We start from the raw sequence: 24615 nt of genomic DNA, 5'->3' as shown, positions 1-24615 counted from the left end.
AATACATAATAAAGAAGATTAATGAAGTCTGGGGAAATGTTACGAAACAAGGCCAAACCTGGAAACCACTTGATCTTCAAGCCCTCTGGCAGCCTGAGAAACTGTCATGCTGCAATGATCAATATAACCACATGGGTTTTGATGCAAGTTTTTGCAAAACTTTGTCAGCTACTCCATCCAGGAATTTAACCTGAAACTGTGTTACACAAGAAAGAATTATAGCAAATTAGTACAATGATACTGCTGCATTTTTAAGGTACAAGCTCATCTCAGATGGACAAAGACTGGACATGTTATGTGGTCAAATATAAATTGATAGAAGTATAGATTGAATCAGTGTCCGTGGGTGGCGGTGGCGTAATACTGCCAAAAGTGCTACCCTTCCATGAATAGTCTCTAGTTATTAGATTTGATTAATGTCCCAAACAGAACAAACTTAGTTAATGAAGATACTACAATTGCTTTCCTTTATATACTATTCTTTTAAATAAAGATTAAAGCAGACCTGGCGTGATCGTTGGACTTCTTTAATTCATAATCTTGGATAACACAGAACTGGCTTTGCAGGCTTCATATCAAAAACTAGGTTTTAATTATTTCAGAACAAGGCAGAGCACTCCTCTAAGGGAAGCATCCTTCTGAAGACAAGGGGGATATGGCCCTGATTGGTCAGATTTGTGGAAGCTTGCCGAGGTGGCAGACTCATTTCCAAGCATGACAGCACCTCAAATGCAGCGGTAAATGCTGGATCCAAAATTTGAAGGAGAAATGAGCGACAAACCACATCAAATATTACAGCAGCAGGATGTATTTGGTAAATATCTGAGGTTTTGCAATATATATATTCATTCATTCATTTTCTGAACCGCTTAATCCAATTCAGGGTCATGGGGAAGCTGGAGCCTATTTGGGCGACAGGCAGGGTACACCCGGGACAGCTTGCCAGTCCATTGCAGGGCCACACAGAGAGACGAACAATCACTCATGCTCACACTCATTCCTAGGGGCAATTTAGAGTAACCAATTAACCTAACATGCATGCCTCTGGACAGTGGGAGGAAGCTGGAGATATATATATATATATATATATATATATATATATATATATATATATATATATATATATATATATATATTTATTTTCTATACATATATATATATATATATATATATATATATATATATATATATATATATATATATATATATATATATATATAAATAAAATATATATATAGATATAGTTATAGATATATATATAGATATTTTTTTTTCTTTTGTTTTTTTATATTTTTTTGTACAGTATTTCTGTGTACTGCAGGTTCGCAAACACTATAGAAACACTTCCTGCTTTCTCCTGAGGTCAGTACTTATGCCTTCTTAATGTTGGAAAAACTTAAAGGCCCCATAATTATACATTTTTCTACAATTTTATATGGGTGTCAGAGGTCTAACAACATTGTTATCAGTGTGTATTACCACAAATTATCCACTGGTCCCTATTTTAAGACATTTCAAAAGTGGCTGTAGTGAGCTCTGCTAAGAACAGACTGTTTCTGTGTCTGAACCTTTAAGAGTTCATGAATGGTGGCTGTCTGTCTATGCTCACTCCATGCCCCTCTCGGCTTTTGCTGGTGCCTGCTCAGTCATTTTAAGGAGCAACAAAGTGTGTGTGGGGAGGGGGGGTTATTGTCATTATTTACTACTGGGGAGAGAAGTTATTTTCCTTTTTTGAGCTTGCTAAGGGAAAAATCTCAGACTGCCCCGTTTGAGCAAATTTTCTCAAAAAAGTAGAGCAAACAAGTAAGAGCAGTCACATTTTTTATTATTATTATTTTTGGCCGTAATACTCAGGCTCTGTGGACATATATGACATATTTGTGCAAAATATCAGACTTTTGAACTTTTAGCTTCTATCTTATGGTAAAGTATGTTGTAAAGTTACAAACAGTAAATGTTGTTTTATCTTGTGGTGTATGGAGCTCTGTCACACCCAATATTGCAATTTGATAAATAGCTCTAGTGCCTTTTCAGGGTTTCACAAAACTTTATTGCCTATTGTTGACTCCAGCATAACTCAAATCTCTTAAATTTTCACATTTTGCTGTCCTTTGGAGCATGGGCTCTGTTGCTTTCATTTCTTGACAAAAATTAAACTTATTGTCTTTTTTATGATGTTTTAACTGGCAGGATCAATTAAAGAAATAACCAGTTTGAGTTTAAAGACTTAAGTCAAAATAACGATCGCTGGTGGGTTTATTATCTATCGATGCCACATTATACTTTTACATCCAGACTGTCAAGGTCAAGCAGAAGTGGTGCATTAATCCATTTTTCCTTTCCTTTCTTTTCTTTTCTTTTCTTCTCTTTTCTTTTCTTTTCTTTTCAAAACATAAGCTCCAAACATCTTTGCAACAATTGCAGTACGTGTTAAGATCTATTGTGCTGCTGCAATACTGAAGAAGGCACTTGAGAGCGCAACACATTCATCTGCTGTCAAAAGCTATATCGAACCAGAATTACATGTTTCTTATGAAGCAACAAGATTAAAAAATCTTCAAGGATAAGATCAAATCCAATAATATCACCACAACTCAACTCAAAGACAGAGGGGTCTATCATAAAAAGATGCACATACTTTGCTTTATAGTAATAGTCTCATCCATCATCTTTTGGATTAACCGAAATGGCACAGATAACTTTTTTCTCATCCATAACTATAAACGTTAAGCCACAGGTAAATGTAAAAGTTCCCCAGTTAATTCAGGGCAGCTGTGGGAAAAGAGTGGGTTGAATGCCCATGGAGGGTCTAATGCCAGATTAAATCCCTAAAGGATTCATTAGTCTACCTGACCAAAGGGCAAACTACATATGGGCGGTGCCATCTGCTGCATCTCTTTATCACTCTTGCCAACTTTTATAAAGGGAGGACAATCTTGCCAGAACTTCGTGCCAAACAAGCCAATGGATTTTAAAGTTAAGAGAGAAAATTCTATTATTCTTTCAGACTTAAAATTCATAAAAAAGATGCAGTAAAGGCAGTGAATGAAAATAATTGCTGCAGTGTGGCAGCATCTACTGTACTCTGAGCAAGTGAAATTTGTTCTATTTTTCTTTTCCATGAAACAATTCACCAGAAAGGATCTGCAAGAGCCAAGTGTATAGACTGTACCATACAAGTAACCTAGATCTCCACTGAAATCAAGTTTTGTTTTGTTTTTGTTTTTTTCATCTGTTTCCAGCATGTCATCGACCGCTGCATGTTAGAGGGGTTTCACACCACAGCAGAGCCATCTTGAATGAATCACATTTATTATCATTGATCTACCACCAGGTTCCTGCTCCCGCCTCATTCAGAGCGGCCTCTGGAATATTGCCTCTTCACAGCTTTTATAGCTCTGCTGCCACAAAGCGCCAGTGCAGAGACTCATTGCCTTCAAACAGGGACATACCTGAAACCAGTCGGTGCTCTTGACATTTCAATTCACCAACTGAGTTTACTTGAGCCAGGTTTCTTATGATATCCATAATTTCATTTATTTTAAAGTCAGCTGGTATTTACAAGTAATTTAGTTCAGAATCTATGACTTTCATTTCCCACCCATTTTACATACCAACAAAAACACACACACAGGGCAAAAGCACTGTCCAAGAGGAGAAACCCAGGAAGGCCTGGAATTCTGTAAAACAGCAGGCAGAGAGAAAAAGAACTTCCGCTGATGGATTTCTGTAATGATCATAATACAAGCACGCTTAGGGGCCACTAATTGGGCCAGGCAGATGTTGAAATAAACTTGACTGCAGTTTGCTCCGTATGTGTCTCGGGAAATCGCAACAGCTGACAAGGCTGATGTTAGGGGCAAAAAATGAAGAAATTCTTTTGCTTCTTACGTTATTATGTGCAATGTATATGTAATTGTAAATACACATCTTATTGCAGCCGTTACAAACTGGCAAACATTGCTACTCTTGGTCTAGTTGGGATGCTGACTGGGCAAACAAAAAGAAGTGTCATTAGGATGTCAATAGCTGGAAAGTGAGAATCCTGATGGATGCGGAGGAGGAGATGGAGACCTACCACTGCAACACAGTGACTGATGGCCAAGCAGACTGCACTCATCCTCTCGACATTGTTCCAAGCTTGGGGTCAAACCACTTAAAAAAACAAAGGTGTAGGTGGTCTGGCAGCCAAAACTTGGCCTGTTGTTTGAACATACAAAAGGCACAAGAAATAGATTTATGCTCACAAATGCAAATGTCACCGCAGTCATTTATTTCAACTATGTCTACTCTAATTATTCTAAAACACAATTGTAATTTAATTGTTTTTTTATTCTATTGGAAATAAAAGTTTGCATTTATTTTTGAGTAATTTAGAACAATTTCTATGAACAGCTAGGTTTAAAACTAAATCTAAGTACAGGGCAGGCTAAGGATAACTTCCCGAACTAAGCTGAGAATTTCTGCAAAAGATACTTAGTGATACTTCTGGTCATTTTTTTTTTTTTTTTAACTAAATGGCTCAGGCTAGGTTCAGCACACTAGACAGTAATTGCTAAAAGGCTGCCTGAACCACATGTCCCTATAAAAGGTTGACACCTCTATCTTTGAGATCTATTGACTCAGGTACAGCTTCGGTTGTCTCTCACATCTGGGTCGTGACTGTCCTTTCTTTGTTTGGACTGCACAGCATTTATGGGCCCTTTTATTCAGCTGACATGACCTAGATTAGAGGGCAAAAAGAAGCTCAATCATACTCGCAAATAGAATTAAAGGTTGTTGAAGGATGAAGGGCTGTGTGAATACTCAGTAATGTTTTATTAAAGAAAAAAAAAAAAAAAAGAATCACTGTGAGCCAAGATGTATAACACAGTGGTGAGCTTAGTATCCCTGATGATGTGTTAAATCAGCATAATGACAGATTCCTGCAATCAAAGGCAATCTGGATGTAATGGAGTATAATTTTCCTTGGAACCATATTTAAAATGCAAAGCAAAAGTAGGCTACCAACTGTTAGATGATTTTCTTGGTACTTCTCAATTTTCTATGATAAACTAGTGCATGTCATGTACTTTATCAACCTTTGAAATCTATTCTACTCAAATAATTTAGCTCAGACATGAAAAATACTCTGATTTCCAGCCTCTTAAGAGTGAACACTCAGCTGAAACACTCCACACATAGAAATAACTGGGGATGAATTATTTCTGGTGCTTTCGAAAAAAAATCTCACGTTGCGGTAATAAATGGCAAAAAAAAAAAAAAAAGTAAAAAATCAAAAAAGAATTTTTCATGCTTCAGTCCTTTGAGGAATTTTGAAAACTGACAAGCCAAGGAAAAAGAAAATTTCTTTTATTTTAGAGTGGAAACCACCAAAATGAGTGAAATAATTAAATGAAATAGTGAAAAAATAAACTTAAAACTGTAATTTTTTTTTTTTTTTTGTTTTTTTATGTAACAAGTCTAAAAATAATATAAAACAATTATGTTTTCTTACCATATACTGTTACACTGAATAGATTTGGTTTTAATCTATAAGTTTGATAAATTTAGCATAATTTTCTAATTATATCTCCTGTTATGACAAAGGTACAAAATAACCATTTTGCCCTGATGTTCACTTAATTTTTTACAAAAAAAATAAAAACAAAAAAATAATGATAATAATAATCTAAAATGAGAACACTTTTTATTAGAATAATGGGAGCAACAAACCAGTTTGTTTCCTTATTAGGGTCTATTAAACCTGGTGGAATGATTATTATTAAAAAATGGCTATGATGGAATTAAACATTAAGTTATGTAACCTGAAGAGCTTTGATAAGAAAGCTTGTGTTTCTTTTTTAAGGTGTTATTACTTGTCAACAGAAAGGCACAAGCTGGATGTAAACCCAATTTACTGTGTTAAATCACATCTGTCTGCATGTTGAAGTGGGAAAAATGAATCAAGCCCGATTGATCTTACTGCTGCTCTGCCATCTGGATCTCCTCTCCATCATCCAAATCACCCGCTTTCAACTATTTCCACTGGGGCTTGAGACCCAAATTGAATATGTCCAAACAAGATGACACAGATAATTCCCACAATTGCTCCAGCCATATGTTATCGCACTTGGAGATGGCTAAAAGAGTTCCTCAACTTTGAAATAACTTTCAAGAGTTGGAAAATTGTTTGACAGTAATGTATAGATAAATACATGTTTCAGAGTGAGGTGTGAAGGAGAAAAGTTGCACTTAATGCGCTGAAAGCAATCAGACATTTCTTCAAGTTCATAATTTCATGATGCTCTTGTCAACATCATATCAGCGCTGCCCTTTTTTTTAAGCCTGATGGACAGCACAAATGAAAAATAACAGCAGTGGTATGCCTGTTTCTTAGTTTCAGTCATTTAAACAGACTGGATGGTGAGCAGATAATGAACATAAAGAATAAGCAACTTGATTTACGCTCAGTGGGTCTTTAATTAAGAGTTGGTGTTCTTTGCGCTTACATAATATGAATGTGCTCTAGGTGAAAATTGCCATTTTTTCTTCTTGTTTTTCCCTCCATCTTTCTCCAAACATTCTTTGCTGAAATCCTCCACCCATGATGAGTACTGGAACCATTTTTATTTCCAGCATTGACAGCTCTGCAGAACACACATTTCATGCTGTAAAAAAATGTTTGACTAAATGTAAAACTATGACTGAGTTGGAAATATGAAAAAGAAAAAAAACATCTTAAACTGTAGGAAAAGGTACTGAAGCTGAGACTGTAATTTATAAGTGAAAAGAAAAAAAACATTTCAAACCACAAGAGCACGGCACTGCTGAGATTTAGAGATGGAAACAAAATATTTGGCAGGTAAAAAATTATCTCTTTAAATGTAATGAAAATCTAGTTAGTATAACAGACATATTTTACAGTAAACATCTAAATATTTCACAACTGGGCTGATTTTTTTTATATAAAGTAAATTTCACCTAAATCTAATACTTAAATTCAATATAACACAATTAACACTTGAAACATTTCCTAGAAGCTTCTGTGTGCAAAATGTTTAATCCTACGCAGTTTCAGACTGTTTCATCTAATTCGCCCATTCTATTCCATAAGGTCCACTTTTTATTTTGACTTTTAACAACCTAAATCATTTCTTCCATTAAACACCTGGTGGTTCTCATGGCTCTGCACCGCAAGTAATAATCTCATTCCTCATGCATTAACACACGAATGAGCATTTCTGCAGTTCTTTGGTTGTACACAATAATATTTGGAACCGATGTATGCTGGGGACTTCTACAGTAAATGTCAAAGGTAAAGCATAAAGCCACAAGTCAAGCGTTTGAGAGGAGCTCATGGCAACTAGCTTCAGTCATGCATTTAGTCTATTAAAGCAAGATTGCAATGTACTGAATAGCTACATGGCTCTGTCATGGGTAATGTCTGTGACCGAGTCTCCAAACGAAATTTACACCAGAGCTTGTGGCGAACGCTGTATTGAGAAATAAGAGCATAATAACATGGATTTACAAATCACACCCATGGGACAATGTGTTGCGCACGGCTTCGTAAGTCATTTCTGTATTTTATTGTCACATCTGGCTTCACTGGTTAATTTGTGACTTTGTCTTTTTATGCTTTTCGCTTTTGTCCATGTGTTTCCTGCTTTATATCAACACACTGGCTTGTCTTGTGTCAGTAATTTTTTTCACTCTATGCCCTTCTGTAATCAGCATCTGTCCCACCAGTAACACGTTTTACTTGCATCCTATTGTCTTAAGCCGTCTCTCCACGTACACTCCTTCCCTCCATTCATTCCCTGTTAGCAATCTGAACTCCTCATGTGTCCACTGTTTCAGCTTGCTTGTGTTTGCATCTAGTGTTAATAACCTATCTAGCTTCCTGCTTTATCCCTTTTTAGACACTTTTGCTTGCCCGTTTTTGACCTCCTTGTTTTGACCTTAGGCTCTATTAAGAAACAAGGACATTTTATGTCTCTTGTGTCAAGTTTTGCATTTGAGTTCTTCCCCCTTGACCCAGTTTCATGACATAGAACACAGTGCAAATTCGCAACTGGTTTGTTTATTTGTATTTTCAATAAAAAGGTCCATCAACAGAAATGATTACATGTATTACAGTAACAAACTGTCAAGTTCAGCTGTAAGATCTATTTTTATTATCATGCCCAATGAATGAAGACGGCAAAGCAACTTAAGCAAAGCTTTCATTCATTACTATTTTACTGTAGTGGAATTCATTTATTACTTATTCCTGAAGTATTTAATGATTAACCTAAGATTCTTTTTTGCATTAAAGATTCATCAAAAGCGAACCTATTACTCACATTTCTGTCTGTCTGTGTTATTCCTAAATTTGATTGGAGTAGCTTTGCCACTTGACTTAGTTCTTAAGCAACATTTCTTCACATTGTGGATGTTCAAACTGTATAATACTCTGCTGGCTATTCTTGGGAATTGGAATTTCTTTAGTTTAGCTGTAAAGATTTAAAAATGAGAAAAAACCTCGAGAATATATCCAACAAAGTAAATCCGAGAAGAGTGTTTCTGTCTGGTAAACAGTGAGAGCACTGCTCACTTATTTTGCTACATAACGTAATTTGTCTTTAGACAACAAGGCATCCATCTGTACTCTTAATTCAATGCAGGGATTTGGACCAAGCTATACGTGCATTGTATGAATAAAAATAAATACGAGATGTCAGTTGATGCAAACATCTCTTGTCAGGAAACACCAAAAATAGTTTATTAGTCCCTGCAAAATCACTTACGTGTATGCAGTCATGGATTAGATACACGCTCTAAAATAGACCATTCGGCTGTAATCTCTACATATATTTTCCAAGACATTTAGATTTTAATGTTTAATTATTTAGCAGGTTTTTTTTTTTTTTTTAACCAATATACGCTGTACAGATAAGGAGGAAGTGGAACCAAAGATGTAGTCGTGATATTGTGAATAAGCTACAGTACAACATGCAACTTTGGAGACAGTGTTGGGCTACTCTGATTATTAAAAAATATATTCTCAAAAATACATTTACTGAATAATAATAAATAACTTTAAAAGAGTGGTGTAATATTTACTGCCTTAATGAGTAATTTAGAAATTCAGTGCTTTTTTTAAAAGTTTTAAAGGTACCAAAAAGTACAGCAGGTAACAAAATCAAATTTCAAAGAGAAAAACGTAATACATCATCAAATAGTTTCTATTTTATCATTTTTTTAATTTTTAAAAAAATTATTATTATTATCTTCTTACTCTAGCTACGTGGGTGCACATAGATTACAGCTGCCATGTCTGTGCCACCAGTTTTACTATAGTGTCTCTGAATGGACAAATAACTCTGTCTGAAGTAAAAACCCTCCTAGCTTTAAAACTGCAGTGCTGGCTTTTTTTGACAGGTGTTGGAGCAATGTTTGGGAGTAGCAATGCCATAAAGGCATACAGTATATTAGAAGACAGTACATGTACAGAATTTTGAGGTAGTTGTAGTGTTGTCATTATTGAACCTGACACCACTGGATCTACTAGTAGATAAGAACATGTTTGTGTCTGCAAGAATTTTGACCACTGACAGCTTTCTTTTCACAGCTTTGCTTGAAATTTTTGAAGTAATTTTTTGGTATTTAGCCATTTCCTTCTGTGCCACTAGATGGCAGCAATTCTTACACACAGTACCTTTAAAATGGACGAGACTAATGATGCATTCATATCAGGATAGTCCTCTAGAACAGTTCGGATTGGGGACATGGCAGTTAGGGGATGCACCATTATAACATTTCAAGATGACATTTATTGTGGAAATCTGTGGTGCCATGCACTAAGCCTACAAAAAAAAAAAAAAAAAAAGCCCATAGCACTTCACGGAAGGATCTGCATCCAACTGGACAATCCACTAGCACCTTCCTACAATGTCCTTTACTGCTTGATTTTGTGCCTGTGTTGTTGTCATAATATGTAAGTCGCTTTGGATATAAGCGTCTGCTAAATTAATGTAGAATAGAATAGAATACAATGCACTTAATTTTTTAGTTCCTGTATTTGGTCCACTTGAAAATGGACTGCATTGGTAGGTGAACCGTGCCTGTTTCTTTGACCCAAATCAGAATTTGTTTGTGTGTTCGCAATACCCTAAATGAAGGGGAATTACAAATTAAACAAACCAAGAGTTAAATAAAAAAGGCAGAAATAGCAACAACATGAAACATGATTTATATCAGATTATAAATACATTATGCTGCCACACTTTTAGTGGACTTTTTTTACTGGATCTTTGCTAATGTAACAGGACCATTTTTGTTGCAGTATCATCTGCTACTATCTTACATTAAGGCATCAGAAATAAATCCAATTGGCAACTGGTCAGAAATAAATGTATAGTATATCTGTAGATAAGATTGTAGGCTGGGATTAAATACAACAGTCAAATCTCAAGATGGTTAGCTTTCAGTTGGTGTGTAATGTGTAGGTACTTAAAGGTAAACTGAACCAAGTACTTGCTCATGGAACATCTGGTTCCAACAGGTTAAAGGGATTGTTGTGGTTTTGATAAAGAAGTCTGGAAAGCATGAAGTGACCACAAAGACTCACAACTTTGAAACCTAAGCTTCCTTACTGTTTTTATTTGTATTGAGAAGATATTACTTTTAAAGAGTTCAAAGGAACCAGAAATAAAACACAAAACATTTTTTTTTATTAATTGATATACATTTTGCATATCTCATAGAATAATTTAGGTTAAAAAGAAGTCCTTATTTAGTTTTGTTGAAACAACGCTCCCCCCTTTTTTTGTTTCTAATTGTGAAGTATTTTAATATCTGTCATTCCATCTTCATATGGTATTTAAACAACTCCAAGTCAGTAGATGAGCTCCTTGTGCCATGGTGGGTCTAACATCTAGGTGTTAGCTTCAGGCTTGAGCCACACACAGCTTAGAATAAACATCTAATTCTGGTCTCCTCTGTGATTCAGTGTACAGGCGACACTGTGCTCTCTAGCTTGCGTGCCGCTTGCTGCTCTTCCAGATTTCCCATAGGTCTGGCTGCGGTAACTCATATTTTGAAGATGACTTGATGTGTACAGTGGCCATGAAGAGTTACATCAATACAAACACCACAACACTTTACAATTAACCACAAATACAAAAGCAGCAACACTCAAAATTTAGCTTTTTTACCCTCTGAATTTACACAGCAAGACATGGAAAACAGCAAAAATTTTTGAGAGGGGACAGAAGTTACTACCTCTAACAAGTAATCGCTCTTCATTCAAACATCACCGTTAACAACACTGACTATAGCCCATACCGAAATGAATGAAAATTATTCATCATTAGTGTTTCATTTACTTCTCAAATTTTTTCCCAAATTTATCTCGCTTTTCAGTAATTACATATGATGTAACGTACAAAGAGAAGAAAAGCGGCATGACTCATATTGCAACTTTTGTGTTGCAGTAAATTGTGGAGTGTTCTCGCTTTTCTATTTATGTTGCAGTTTGTGATGCATTAGAGAAAACTTTATAATCACCACAGGCAAAGATAAAAAATGACATGACCTGATAGCTGTTTCCAGTCTGAACTGCAAACAGTGACCTCACATGACTAACTGATGCTACATCACATCTTCCTTGAAGAATATGATGTAAAGCAGAGTCATCCAACTTTTTTTTCCTCCTAGTAAGAATAAATAACGGACATCCTTAAAACTGTTCATAGAAACAAGTCTTCTTCTTAAAAAGGCATTTATATTGCAAACAAAATAATGGACGGTTACCACACATTTGTAGTTTTGTGTAGTATTTTATGTATGTGTGAGGATGCCTCACTGTCCAGTGTGTCCACCTTTACCTTAACCATTTGAGGTGTTATCTAACTGGCAAAATGCCAAAAGCTAAAGGGCTTGAAATGTATGGAAATGAAAAACCCACCAAACTGGGATGTTATTCATACAATTTACCAATACATTTTGGTCCTTCTGGCTTTGAAGCAGTTTGATGAGAACTATTTTAGCGGCTCAATATAACTGCAGTTCATTGTACTTCCTTGTTATTAGAAGCAGGTATGAAGAGGAAGAGATATACAGTAGATAAAAGCCTTATACTCGTGCTCTGGATTCATCATGCTAACTGGTGCATGACTCAGTCCTAAACACAACAGCTGGTGGTCTGAAGAGCCCGAGGTAGAGCCCCAGGGTGTGAGTTGACCAGCCCACTCATTTACCGGCAGTTTACACAGGGGACAGGAAACAGCAGGGTTCTGGGAGCAAAAGATGAGGCTGGCTTCTTTTCAGAATCTCGCACCCTGCAGCAGCCAAAGAACAAGGATGTGCCAAGAAGTATCACATCACCACATGTTTCTCTTGACGCACGAGAATCTGAAAGGATCCAAAAGATGTAAACATTGGACAAAACCTCAATAAGCCGTCATTCTCAATAAACTTTTCCAAAACGTTGCAAACGTTCCAACAGGTCTTGAACTAATAAAACTGAAACTGGGAAGGCTTGATTTTTTTTTCTCAACATCCACTTTTTTTTTTTCCCACAGCAAAACTTCAGGCCGAGCTCTCCTGACAGTGAGTTTATACTGTATGAGCTTCTCATGAAAGCAAAGCTCCCTAGAAATGCATTATGTGGCTCCATTCAATCAGTCTCACTGTTTCATCCCACCATGTGATACTGTAGTTCTAGATAAAATCCTAATTTCATTCTTTAGCCCTTTGCAAGTTGCACACGCAAAGTGATTCATTTCATGCTAAAAATTCAATAAGCATTGCCATAATGCATGCAGACTGCAGCCAGCTATAGAGAAACACATGAAACCCTTATTGGTATAAAACAAACCCTGTCCTAAAAGTGCACAAAGCATTTAAAAGCAAACCTTTTCTCACCCTTCTAAAATCTAAAATGCAAAAACCATCTCTCCCTTTCTGGTACTGTTCAGGCTTTTAATGTTTATTTTTAGCAGACATTTATTACATAATTTATTTTCATCAGTATAATTTTGTCTCACAGTTAATGAGGTGAAAATGAAGCCGTGTATAAACAGGAGTCGAAAGAAAATGGAGCAACAAAAGGTGAAGGAACATGGAGCAAACCTCTGAAACACACCTGTATGTCATTATATCCCTGAAGGCATTTCGCAGCAAAGCCTATTGTGTTATAATTAAAGCCCACAAATGCGACCCAGGGTTAAGATCAGCCCTCTAAATGTTTGCATTAACATAAAAATAATAAAGATCTCCAATTAGTCTCTCCACCTCAAAGCTGCAGACGACATCGCACTAAACTCGGTCATGAACTTCTTTAATTAGCCCAAATTCCCTAATTTATGAGTAGTATGACATACTTTCCCTGCCTGTCTTGTCCTCACTAACAACTGCTGCTTTTTGAAAATACAATTTACAACAATTCCTCCAGAGTGTTGCAAGGCTGGCACAATTTCAGCTGCTTTGTTACATGGTGAGCCCATAATCATCTATTCGCTTGAGTGATGAATTGATGCAGTTTAGACTCTCTCATTAAGCCTTCTGCAATCCAGATAAAATTGCGTTTCTGAATTTATGCTGCAGGATACTGCGCTTCTTTTTGCTTGTCCTGTTTACAGCTGTTATGGTGAGCCTGTGACAAATAGCTTATTGAATTTCAAGCTGTGCTGTGATGGACTGGTGACCTGTCCAGGGTGCACCCTGTTTCTCGCCTTCTGACAGCTGCTTCCCCCTCCTCAACGGGGTGAAGGGAGTTTAGAGAAGGATGGATCCTTTGGCTCATTATAAAGAAGACAAAGGAATCCAAAGTGTAAGCACAAAGCCCTTTTCTAAACTGCATATCCACGAAAATTAAATACTCTAAAAATCTAGATTTCATATCCCAGATTGGACAATTAGTTGAATTTCAGTTTAAATTTTTACTTCCTACAATTAGTTTAGTTTTTTTAGTTTTAGTGTTTTTTTTTTTTGTTTTTTTTTTTTATTTCAAACTAATAATAGAAAATAAGAAAAGAAAATACACACACACACACACGCACACACACACACACACATACATACATAAGGAAGAAAATAATGATATTCATGATACTGATAGGTTTTATAATAACAATAATAAAAATAATTCCTCATCAATTCATTAATGAAAGAAATTAGGAAAAAAAAAGGAGTCTTAAAAAGGAGGGGGAAGAAGTAGATACTTATTTGGTATTCCCACCTCTAGCAACTCCTAGATTTACATTCTGCATGTTACAACATACTTATTCAATTTAGTATACATATTTACATTCTCATATATATATATATAAACAACACACATGTACGTACATATATATTTACATATTATGAAAACAGTATGATGTTAATCCTGTATGTCATGCGCCACATTCTTGCTTTATTCATATTTTTATATCATGTTGAGGTTGCTCATTTTTTCCCTATTTATTTACCCATTTAGAGTTATCTACTCCCTTTTATTTCTTATTCATGTTTATATTTAAGCATTTAAACATTAAAAAGAAAACAACAAAGCCAAAAAGTTGAATGAAGAAATAAGGTGTTCGGATATAAATAAAGACAAAAATAAGTATGTAGCAAAATAATCATGGTGTGATATGAGTTTTGCTATTAGTATGCAGACCAAGCATCAATGTGGCCACTGGGTATTTGCTATTCACACTGTAGTCCAGTTAAGATCTTTATTCTAGTTATAAAAACTGTCTGGTAGTGACCAGAGACAGTCTGAAGCCTGCATGAGAAGTAAACAGTTTTTTTTATTTTTTTTTTATTATCTATGGTAGTCTAGAGAAATCAAACACAACTCTCTGCACATTTGCAGAAGATGATTTCATTTCATACATTAAGTCCAGCTCATGTTAAGTTACACCCATTGATACTTCAGGGTCTGGACTCGATGTCAACATCTCATTATTTACTTATTTTTCTCCCCAGATGTTTTTAAACTGCTGCTACAGATTGGGAAAAGAATCAGGTCAGAAAATAAGTCACTAATATACAAATAAATCTTTAGACGGTGGAAAAAGAAAAAACATTTGTTGACATACTGACATGATGCAGTGCATTTGGGCTATTTTATTGTCTGTTTTTAAATTTACATTCACTTTATTTGTCCTTTGGAAACTTCATTTGCAAAGGAGACGGTGCTACAGACACAATAAAAACGTTAAAACATGTATGCATAACATGTCCATTCAAGCTGTTCATCAAGATAAAAACCTTAAATAAATTAAGTAAACTTAAGGGCCGAAACTAGAAACTAGAGGATGCCCTCTTTGTCCTCAGTGAAAGGGACCCGTAATGTGTCCTGAAGGTAACAGGATGTAGTAAGAGTGTGAGGTGTCTGTGCACCTTTCCTCAGAACTCTGGTGTCATAAATATCTACAAGCTGCTGCTGCTGCTGCTGGCCTATACTTGTAATGCCCAGTTTGATGATTTTTTGATGATTAAGAATATTTCTATGAGTAAGAGTAAGTGATCCAAACCAAGTACTAATATTAAAAGTAAGAACGCTTTTTTCTCTCTCTTTCTCTCTCTTTTTGTTTTGTTTTGTGTTTTACAGAAACAAACAAACCAGCTGATGTCACAGCCATCATCAGTGTAGTCGAGACATTTTCTTGTTCCTCTATCCTTTAGGGCTTTATTGTTTTTGAAATAACTCTTAAAATATTTCTTTGCTCTGGTGACATGTCCTGTTAATTCCGTAAACATAAAAGCTGTATTATTTTGTTTCCTCTCTAACAGAGTCACAGTGTTTGGAAAGGATGATGCAACGCCCACATCAAATCAGGCCTGAAAGGTAGAAGCACACAAACAAGTGTGCAGTTCTGAAAGGAAAAAGAACATAAATACACATACTGTATGTTGCAAAATGACTAAATGGTTTACAGTTAATGTATATATTAACCGTATAAATATATATATATATATATATATATATATATATATATATATATATATATATATATATATATATATATATATATATATATATATATATTACCTTATATAAGTTTTAAAAGCTAGAATATGAAGATCAAATCACAGTTTTCTTTGTTCATTACTATTTTAAAGCTATTTTTGCATAAACTGAGAGCAAGTCTAGTGTTTTCAAATCTTAATTTCTCATCTAAACACTGGACAAAATGGTAAAAATGTAACAGGATCCATCACTTAATGTCTTTCTTTTACTACTTATTGACAAGTATATCACTATAGTTAGAGTCCAGAGAGAGATGTTTTGCTGTGGCTTTGTTTGCTAGGTGGAGCACTTATTGTATTGATTTGGATGCATCAAAACTCAGCAGTGGTTTTCCCACAGTGGAACCACCACTGAGGCCTTTCAGGGGGGCACAAACTCCCTCTGTTTATTCAGCGCAACAACAATGACAACAGTGTCATTGTCAAGTCTGTGATGCCAGTGAAACCAGTGTTTTCTGTATTTGTTGATTGCATCTGATGTTGCCATGACAATTTTGGCATACTGTGTTTATTTCTACTTAATGCTTGTTTACTTCAAGTCTCCGAGGGTTGACTTATTTAGCAAATCATCCCGGCCGTGTGCACTTATCTGTATCTGAAAAACAAAAATAAAAAGGCCCTTGTGTGAAATGCATTTGGATCCTTGACATCTCGATATGCTACACCCATGCAGGTTTTCCCAAAGCACTATATGGCTCTCTGAGCCCTATTGTTGGTGTCAGGCTTGGGACTTCTATTCAGAGACTCTCCTCCAGAGGCAAAGGGCTCTGCGGGCAAAAGACAGACCATAGCAATAAACAAAAAACAGCGCACTGGTTCTCTGACACATATTAAATAATGGTGGGAAGAAAAGCACAAACACTTTCCTTGATAAACAGTGAAGCAGCGTTATCTATGCAGTGAACAATATGTTTTAAAATGCTTTAGGTCAAACCCAATAGGTTTACTCTCTCCAGGAATGGAAATACAGCCGCCATAATCTTGAATAACCATTCACTACTTCCTCGTGTGTACAGTTATATGACAGTGTGACCCCAACCACGCTCAGCATTATTCCTGCAGTACCCGGTGACAGAGAAATCCCAGAGGAGAGTCCTTCCCCAGTGGAGCTCAGCATAAGGCTTTTTATTTTTTATTTTTAGTTAAATTCCTGTGGGAGTTTTTGTATCAGTGCTGTTTTCACAAAAGGACTGTTGGATTTTTTTTGTTTTCTTAAAACGAGTACAAAAGGTAGGAATACATCCACGCAGCACAAATACAGTCAGATCACTAATCCTTAATGTTTTAGATTTAGATTATATTCTACCCAGCTCCTTCCTTGTGTCCCCGAACTGCTATCACCTCCCAACGCTACCAACCGAGTCACGATTTCAGGTTAGTATACCTATATGCTTCCTCTTACTTCCAAAATCTTGTTGCACTGTTTATTTTCTTTGCTCTCTCCTCTAATCCCATAAACACTGCATCCCATCCATGCTTTAACTTTTTTTTTCTATTTTGTAGTCCCTCTCAAAGCTTGACAGGGTAGAGATTCTTAATCCCTCCTCTATTACTGATTTAGGCCAGCAGTTGATTGAAAACTGGAAAAAGTGCACCAGCAGTCTCCTACGCTATCCAGAGGCTTTTCACACCACTCAGAAAGCATCATACATAGCGCTGAGGATGGTCCGGGATGCTTGGAGACCATGTATTTCAGGCTTGAATGCTTGCAGAGGGTAAACAGATTCTTCAGATCAGGACAACTGTCAGACATTCTCTTTTAGGGAATCTGAAGAGAACCACAGGAGGATACACATTCAGACTCATTTGGATTTGCCATGCACACAATCTGTCATGCCCAATGAAAAACAAAGCACTTTTGTCATTTTCTATCACAACAACGAGGCAGTGCAAAAGAAAGGCTCGCAATGTGAAGCTAAACTGCAGCCGAGACGTGCACACACACACACTCACGTAATGCCTAATCTCCCTCACATCTCATTAACTGTTCTCTCTGAAGATGTATACAGGCTGGCAAGAGACTTATTTCCAATTTGGCAGAGCCAAGAGCATCTTAATGGGCCTTGGAAAAAAAAAAAAGAAAAATATTAGCAAGTGAAACTCCTCAAATTTTTATAGAGATGTGTGCAGGGGTTAATTTTTTTGTTTTTGTTTTTTTCTTCTTTACAGGGGTATTCCCACGCTTTCAATACAGATCTGATGTCACTCCATTATTTATTGCATCTAAAACTAAAAAGAAAAGAAATCATTTTGCATGCCCATCTGTCAGTTCCTACGTCTTTATGTAAACTGAAAATGAATCAGTGCAACAAAAAGAACGCCAATTACATACTCTGGTGACAGCTCGCACAAATGTGATGACAAGAATGTTCAAGACACTTTAAAATGCTGTGTAGATTTTAACAACACTAATGTGGTTTATCTTATGAGCTACAGAGATTAATGTCAAGAAATCTCAAGTGCAGATAATGTACACCATGCTGCACTATAACGCTATGAAGGAGTCTCAACATTAACTTAAGTTCAAACAGCAAAGATCTTTGATATCTGGGTTGCGTTTGAGGGAATTGGAGAAGTGAATTAATATCCAACTTCCACGCACAGATCGCAGTAATAAATAGGGCTGAAAGATGAAGAATTCACATGAGGAAAAATATGCAGCAATGGCAAACAGCTGATAACTATTGTGCAAAGACAAATCAAATCAAATTTCTATGGATGAAACCCTGAGGTGGTTGTTATTCTTGAGAAAGGAAACATAAGACTTGGGCAATGCACTAATAGGAACCACTGCATATTGAGCTACTTTATTTGAAAGCTGTAGCAAAGAGCAGGGTCCACCCATGAGAATCCCAGCTGCTCAGTGTAGAGTAGATGTTAATATTAACAGCAAAGCCTCAGAAAAGGAGCACTATGGCAAGGCCTGACTGAAGCGCTGAAGTGCAGCTGTGTTTATGAACAAAGGGGCTGACAATCAAGCCGTATTGTGTGCTTGACGCTGTAACTTGCATCTTGCACAGGAGTAATCTTGTGGCTGTTGGTTGGTGATGTTGCATCTGCAATGTGGACACATGAGTAGGGGAGACATGTGGAGTCTAATGGAGCAGTCTACCAGGCAGATTTACACATCTTTCAGATTCTCCCTGCATACACGTCGGCACCACTCCATCCTTCCTAAACTGCTTTGATTCTTTCCTCAGAAACTTTCACTATAACTATATAAATCCTAAAGTTGGCATATTTCTCACTTGGCTGTATGTCTTTAAACAGCCAGACAAGTCCTTCAGCTCAAAGTTACTCTTACTCTACAACCAATGACGTAGAGTCACCTCTGTTAAAGTCAGTCACCTCTGTTGATTAACCTTTTTCTTTTTTATCAACACAAAACTATCATTTCAATCTGAGAATAAATCTATGTACGATGATGACTTGTCAAGCGCAGCAGGGGGTATGAGAAGTGTCACTGCTGAGTGTTTTAGGGCAAAATCACACACTCATTGCTGACTGCCTACAAGGAGGAGACATACTGCCTACCAAATGTTTCTGCTTTACGCTGCCATAGCATCGGTAGCTGAAGCATGCTGAAGACTTGCTGCTCTGTCTGTGATAAACAGACAAAAAAAACTTCACAGATTAAAAAATAGCAAAGGAAAAATAATAAATTACTGATTAGCTCCATGTAAATCTTGAAAAATTAATTAAAGATTTCAGCTCTGACGGTTTTCCAACCGGTTTATGTTTGGAATAAGTGTCAGAAGACATGTAGACAGCTTTAAGTAGCAGCTATGTGGATGGAAAATTAATTCACAATTAATAATTTAGTTTGTTTTGGGTATATTTTCAGTTCACATTCAAGTGTGGATTCACAACCCTCCCTTTCTTTTTTTTTTTTTTTTCTTTTTGACAAATATCTATTTATGTCTGTTTTCCCCTTATTTAATAATGACGCCCAGCTGGTCAGCAAGAGAGAGCTATCAAAATAATTAGCATATGCTAACTGGAGCTTACAGCCTGAAGAATCCACCGTGTTAGATGTATTAAACCTGTTTGTTTTATTTCTAGAGGCATAGCGGTGGCATGACATAGCAAATGATTGAGGGATGAGTGCTAACACTGCTAACATTTGCATTAGCATATTTAATTAGGAATAACTGAGTGTTTTCTGCTATTTCATCTGCTCAGCCACATCTGACTTCTGTTTTCTTCTTTAAAGGTTATCTGGACATATTTCAATTAAATTACACATAGTTTATGAGCTGCCCATGAACTTTAAGAAATGATTGATCGTGGCTTAGTAAAAATGGTGATCACTAATGCAGCCAGCTGACTTAATGTGCTGGAACTTTAAACAGAAGAGGAATGTTATGCAAGATAAAACTCTGAAAATAACCAAGTTCAGCCACGGCAAAAGATTTCAAAATCACTTATAAAAACTATTTGACACAGTCTGAATTCTTCTTATGATAAATGGACCTCGTCCAGTAGAGGACTGGAAGCCAACAAAAACTTTGTGGTCAAATACTGGAAACACTTCATGATTTTTCTCTCTTTTAAGACCTGTCAAACTAAATCAAAACAGCTGTGCAAAAGTTCAAGTCCTACGCAAGAGAACATGAACATAATCTAAGACGACAAAATAAATAGGCCGGTAGAAATACATGCCAGATAATCAATAAGGATAAAATAAAATATATAAATGAATTCACATCCAGCAGTGAGAACTGACATTGCAATCACATGTAGGACTCATGCAAAGCACAGAAACACATAGTGCTGTTTAACATCTGACCTCTGTGCAAAGCAGGGCACAATCATGACGTTCAGCAGCCCTGCTCACAAAAAAATTGAAAGACGGGACTTGATTTGCACCCACCCCATCATCAAAAATAAATTAAAATAAAAGAAAATTTTTTAAAAAAGGAAGTAACACTGTTTAATGCGTACCATACAAACATATATATGTAAATAACCTGCAAATTAATTATTTTAATCATTTATACTTTTTTATTTCAGTTATCTTCTGACTTCTTCTGAATTATGAGTTACAGCCAGCGCAGAGTACTGTTTGCTGCTGGAGTTGAAACTGTACACATACAACATTATTCATTTTTTGGTCATTGTAGAGGATCAAAACAAATTTTACCTGTGCATATTAACCCAGGAGTTATAACAAGCTGAAACTAATATATTAAAGAAACTCTAGATTACACGCAGGTTTAATGCAGATGCTGGCACAGACATACAAACAACCAGCCGCTCACACAGCTACCATATTCTCATCATGGTGAATGCTAAAACCCAATAAGGCAGTTCTGTGGTGATTACCGCCTGACACTGTCAATTACCAATACAGTATCTCCATTCCCTCTTTAAGACGCAGCAGAGGCATTAACTTCAGTCTTCCCAGCTTCCTTCTCATGAAGCAGACTGTGTTTACTGACTAATCTTTTTTTTTTTTTTTATTCGACCATAAATGTGATTACCACCACACAAGAGATAATAAAACCCCATATCTCTGTTGTAGAGAAGAGCATGAATTAAAACCTGTGCTGTAGCCTTGAGGAATATCAAAAGGAATAAAATCTCCAGCAAAAGAACTAATTCATGTTGAGTGCATACAGCCCCCTACTGGTAAACACTATCCACTATTTAGCCAAATCCAGCACAACAAGCTCCATGATCTTCTGTTGAATATGAGCAACAGGTTTGCAGCCAGCTCTGAAACACATCTTCCTCGTGCCGCTGTTATAAAGTCAGACTTTTACTGGTTGCAACTGAATGGCTTTGTCTCAGGATCATCGCACACGGAGGTGACTGCAGCATATTAAAGTGTCAGAAATGATTACGACTGATTCTTGTGTCAGCTCTGGGTGAAGTCTCCCCCTTTAGGAAGGATATACAGTATCTTACTTTAATGGTTGAAAAACCTTCAAACAAGTGAAAAGGTGGAAACACGTGAAAGGGGGAAGTGGATTGTAGCAGGTTCTTTGAGAATTTAGTTTGACTTTCATTACTGATCTCAACTTGGCTTCTAAACATCTAAAATAGTACTGAAGAGAATCCTTGATGCAGCATGGATGATTTCCCCCCCCCCCCCCCCCCCCCTTGCTGAGCTTCTTACTATAGAAGCAACACTGATGATGCTTTAGAGCAGGTGGATCACTTCAGATGTGTTCTGGATGTCATATCCAGTTATTTGTGCCAATTTAAATAAAAGAAAAATGATATTTAGCTTTTGATGGTTGATGAGAAAACAAAGACGACATTGAGATGTTATGAATAAACAACAGTGTTTCTATAGTCCCCTCTAAAATTGGTAGGCATTGGGTTTATTGCACTTTGCAGCACAGATGACACAGGCTGCAAAGATTTAGTTTGGAGATATGATTTACTAACTTAATATCACCAAACGGGACGTTGCAAAAAGAAAAAAAAAAACAAAAAAAAAAAAACAGACTTTTCATGAGGAAGGGATGGAGTGTGAGGAGGTTTTATGACAGCGCGGAATTGCTGCTTTAAAATAATCCACCAATGAAATGGTGAAAGATCTGAGTAAGATCACACAGTTTTTTAATCGATTTGTTGAATTTGAAGAAAGGGGGGGAAGGAGACGTGGCACGTGTGGATGGGACTGGCGAAATGCAGGGATGGTGTGTTTGTGTCGCCTACCTGATATTTCCTGAAGAGGTACATTGAGGAGGATGAATCCTTTTGCGCTATAAGCCTGTCTAACCTCGCTACAGCTCCGCGCTTTGCTCTCACCAGCAGAACACTGGCACAGAACCGACAGAGTACATAAGGCGACTTGCAGTCTCCACATCGCATACATCAGTGAAATCCTGGATGATGTTTCACAGAGAAACAGAAGCTCCATCAGAGATGAAAAGAAATCCACAGTGGGGCTGATTTAATGATCTCTCTGATCAGCGCGATGTCAGGTGAGGAGAAATAAAAAGGAAGAAAAAAAAAGAAGGAAAGAAAAAAAAATCACTCCTCACTTTAGATGTTCTACAGATGCGTCCATCTCATCGTCCCCCCCCCCCACCCCCACCCCTCAAAGAAAAGAGAAAAAGATGAGTCCGAGATTGAAGAAATCCTTCTGAAGACGCTACCTGGTGCCTTCAACTTCTCCCCTCACACACACAGCTGCCCCGTGTGTTTATGTCAGTACGAGGGAAGAGAAATGCAACGGAGACGCACGCTGCACAGCGGGCAGAGCGCACAAGGGCAGGGCAAAACATGGAGTGGAGTGGCTGCGACTTCAGCAGCTCGCATCCAGGGGCGCGCACTGTCCTCTGCCTTTATGCATCCTCAGTTATGCACACCAGTGCGCGTTAGTGATGCTCCACGTGTTGAAAGGCGCAGGAGCAGAAGTGTGGGCGGAGTAGAAGGACAGGTTGATCACACACACACCAGGCTATTTGCTTTTAACGTCACAGAGTCCGCGGTTAGTGCGCAGACCCGCAGAGCTGCTGCTCTCTTCTCCGTGTCGTTTGATGGAACTAAGTGATGAGGTCATTTCATTTGCACGTGTGGACATTTTTTTTTTAACTGGAGGCTTCTTGACAGTACACCCACAGAGTTTGCAACACTTCAGAGGACTACACACTGACTTGCAATAAAATATCCAGAGACCAATCCAAGAGGAAGCCATATGCTCTTTTTTTTTTTTTTTTTTTTTCCTGTAAATATTTTATAAGTTACTGTTTGGTGGAGATTTGTGTGAAGTTTCCATCATGTTGCTGTGTAAACATGACTAATGTTCCAACAACAAGCCAGTGTTTACAGAGGCACACATCACTTAAACACTTAAAACCATACATCTTATTTTTCTCTAAAATATTTCTGCTGCTTTTTTCCCCCAAAATATTACTTTTTATTTATTTATTTATTTATTTTCCACTTGTGCATTTTAAGTCTAAACAGTTATTTTTTTCTTATTTTTTAAAGCCCTGTTTACAGTATGTGCATTCCCTGCCTTAAGCTCAGTAAACAGCAGACAGACTCGGTTTGGAGATTCAGAGTTTCCCGACAGGTTAAGTCAGCTGTAATGATTGGGAAGACATCACCACAAGAGCTCTTCTAAACAACATCAAACCAAAAGATGTTAAAAGCAACTTTATTGTATGCTCTAGCTTTGCAAGCATGCATCAACATGGTATTGCATTTTGCTGTCAGGTGGAGTCATCCTCAGAAATATGTGGAACAACAGTTGCATTTTCACTACTGGAACCTTTTCCAGTTCAGATTGTTTTAAGGGGTACTTTCCCAGGCCCCCTCAGTTTGAGTCATAGTTTAAAAGGCTCTAAACCTCGTAGCGAGTTAGTCACCAACTTTCTTGATGCTTGAGCCTTTGTGGTGCAGCACTATATTTGATTTGTTCCTGTTTCCAAGTGTTTTTTTGTTTTTTTTTTCTTTTTTGTTTCAGTCATCTGAAGTTTAGAACAGCTCTTCTGATCAGGTAACTTTAAGTATTACTGTGGGAACACCGAATGATTAGAGCTCTGCGAGGAATGAGGACGCAGCTCAGATTGTCACAAGAAACCAGTTAAATCACTGCCAAAAAGAAAAAGGAAAGAAAAAAGCAGTGTCGTTCCAAGTCTCAAATATAAACAACTCAAACTGCAA

At 36.9% G+C, this 24615-nt stretch overlaps 1 protein-coding gene across 1 annotated transcript in view; it reads right to left on the bottom strand.

Moving 5' to 3' along the window:
- LOC306755224 (glypican-6-like) overlaps window positions 1-22816 on the bottom strand; it is a gene marked incomplete at both ends in the record, with an annotated part of 145440 nt that extends 122624 nt beyond the window's left edge. The window contains one exon of the mRNA XM_079239532.1: window positions 22657-22816. Coding sequence (XP_079095658.1) covers window positions 22657-22816 — 160 coding nt within the window. The remainder of the gene's footprint in view (window positions 1-22656) is intronic.
- Window positions 22817-24615: the final 1799 nt, after the last annotated feature.

The sequence above is a fragment of the Telmatherina bonti genome (genome assembly GCF_933228915.1).
Source record: "Telmatherina bonti genome assembly, chromosome: 1".
NCBI classification, from domain to species: domain Eukaryota; kingdom Metazoa; phylum Chordata; class Actinopteri; order Atheriniformes; family Telmatherinidae; genus Telmatherina; species Telmatherina bonti.
Note: the sequence above shows the minus strand (reverse complement) of the source record. Positions and strands in the feature narration are given on the sequence as shown.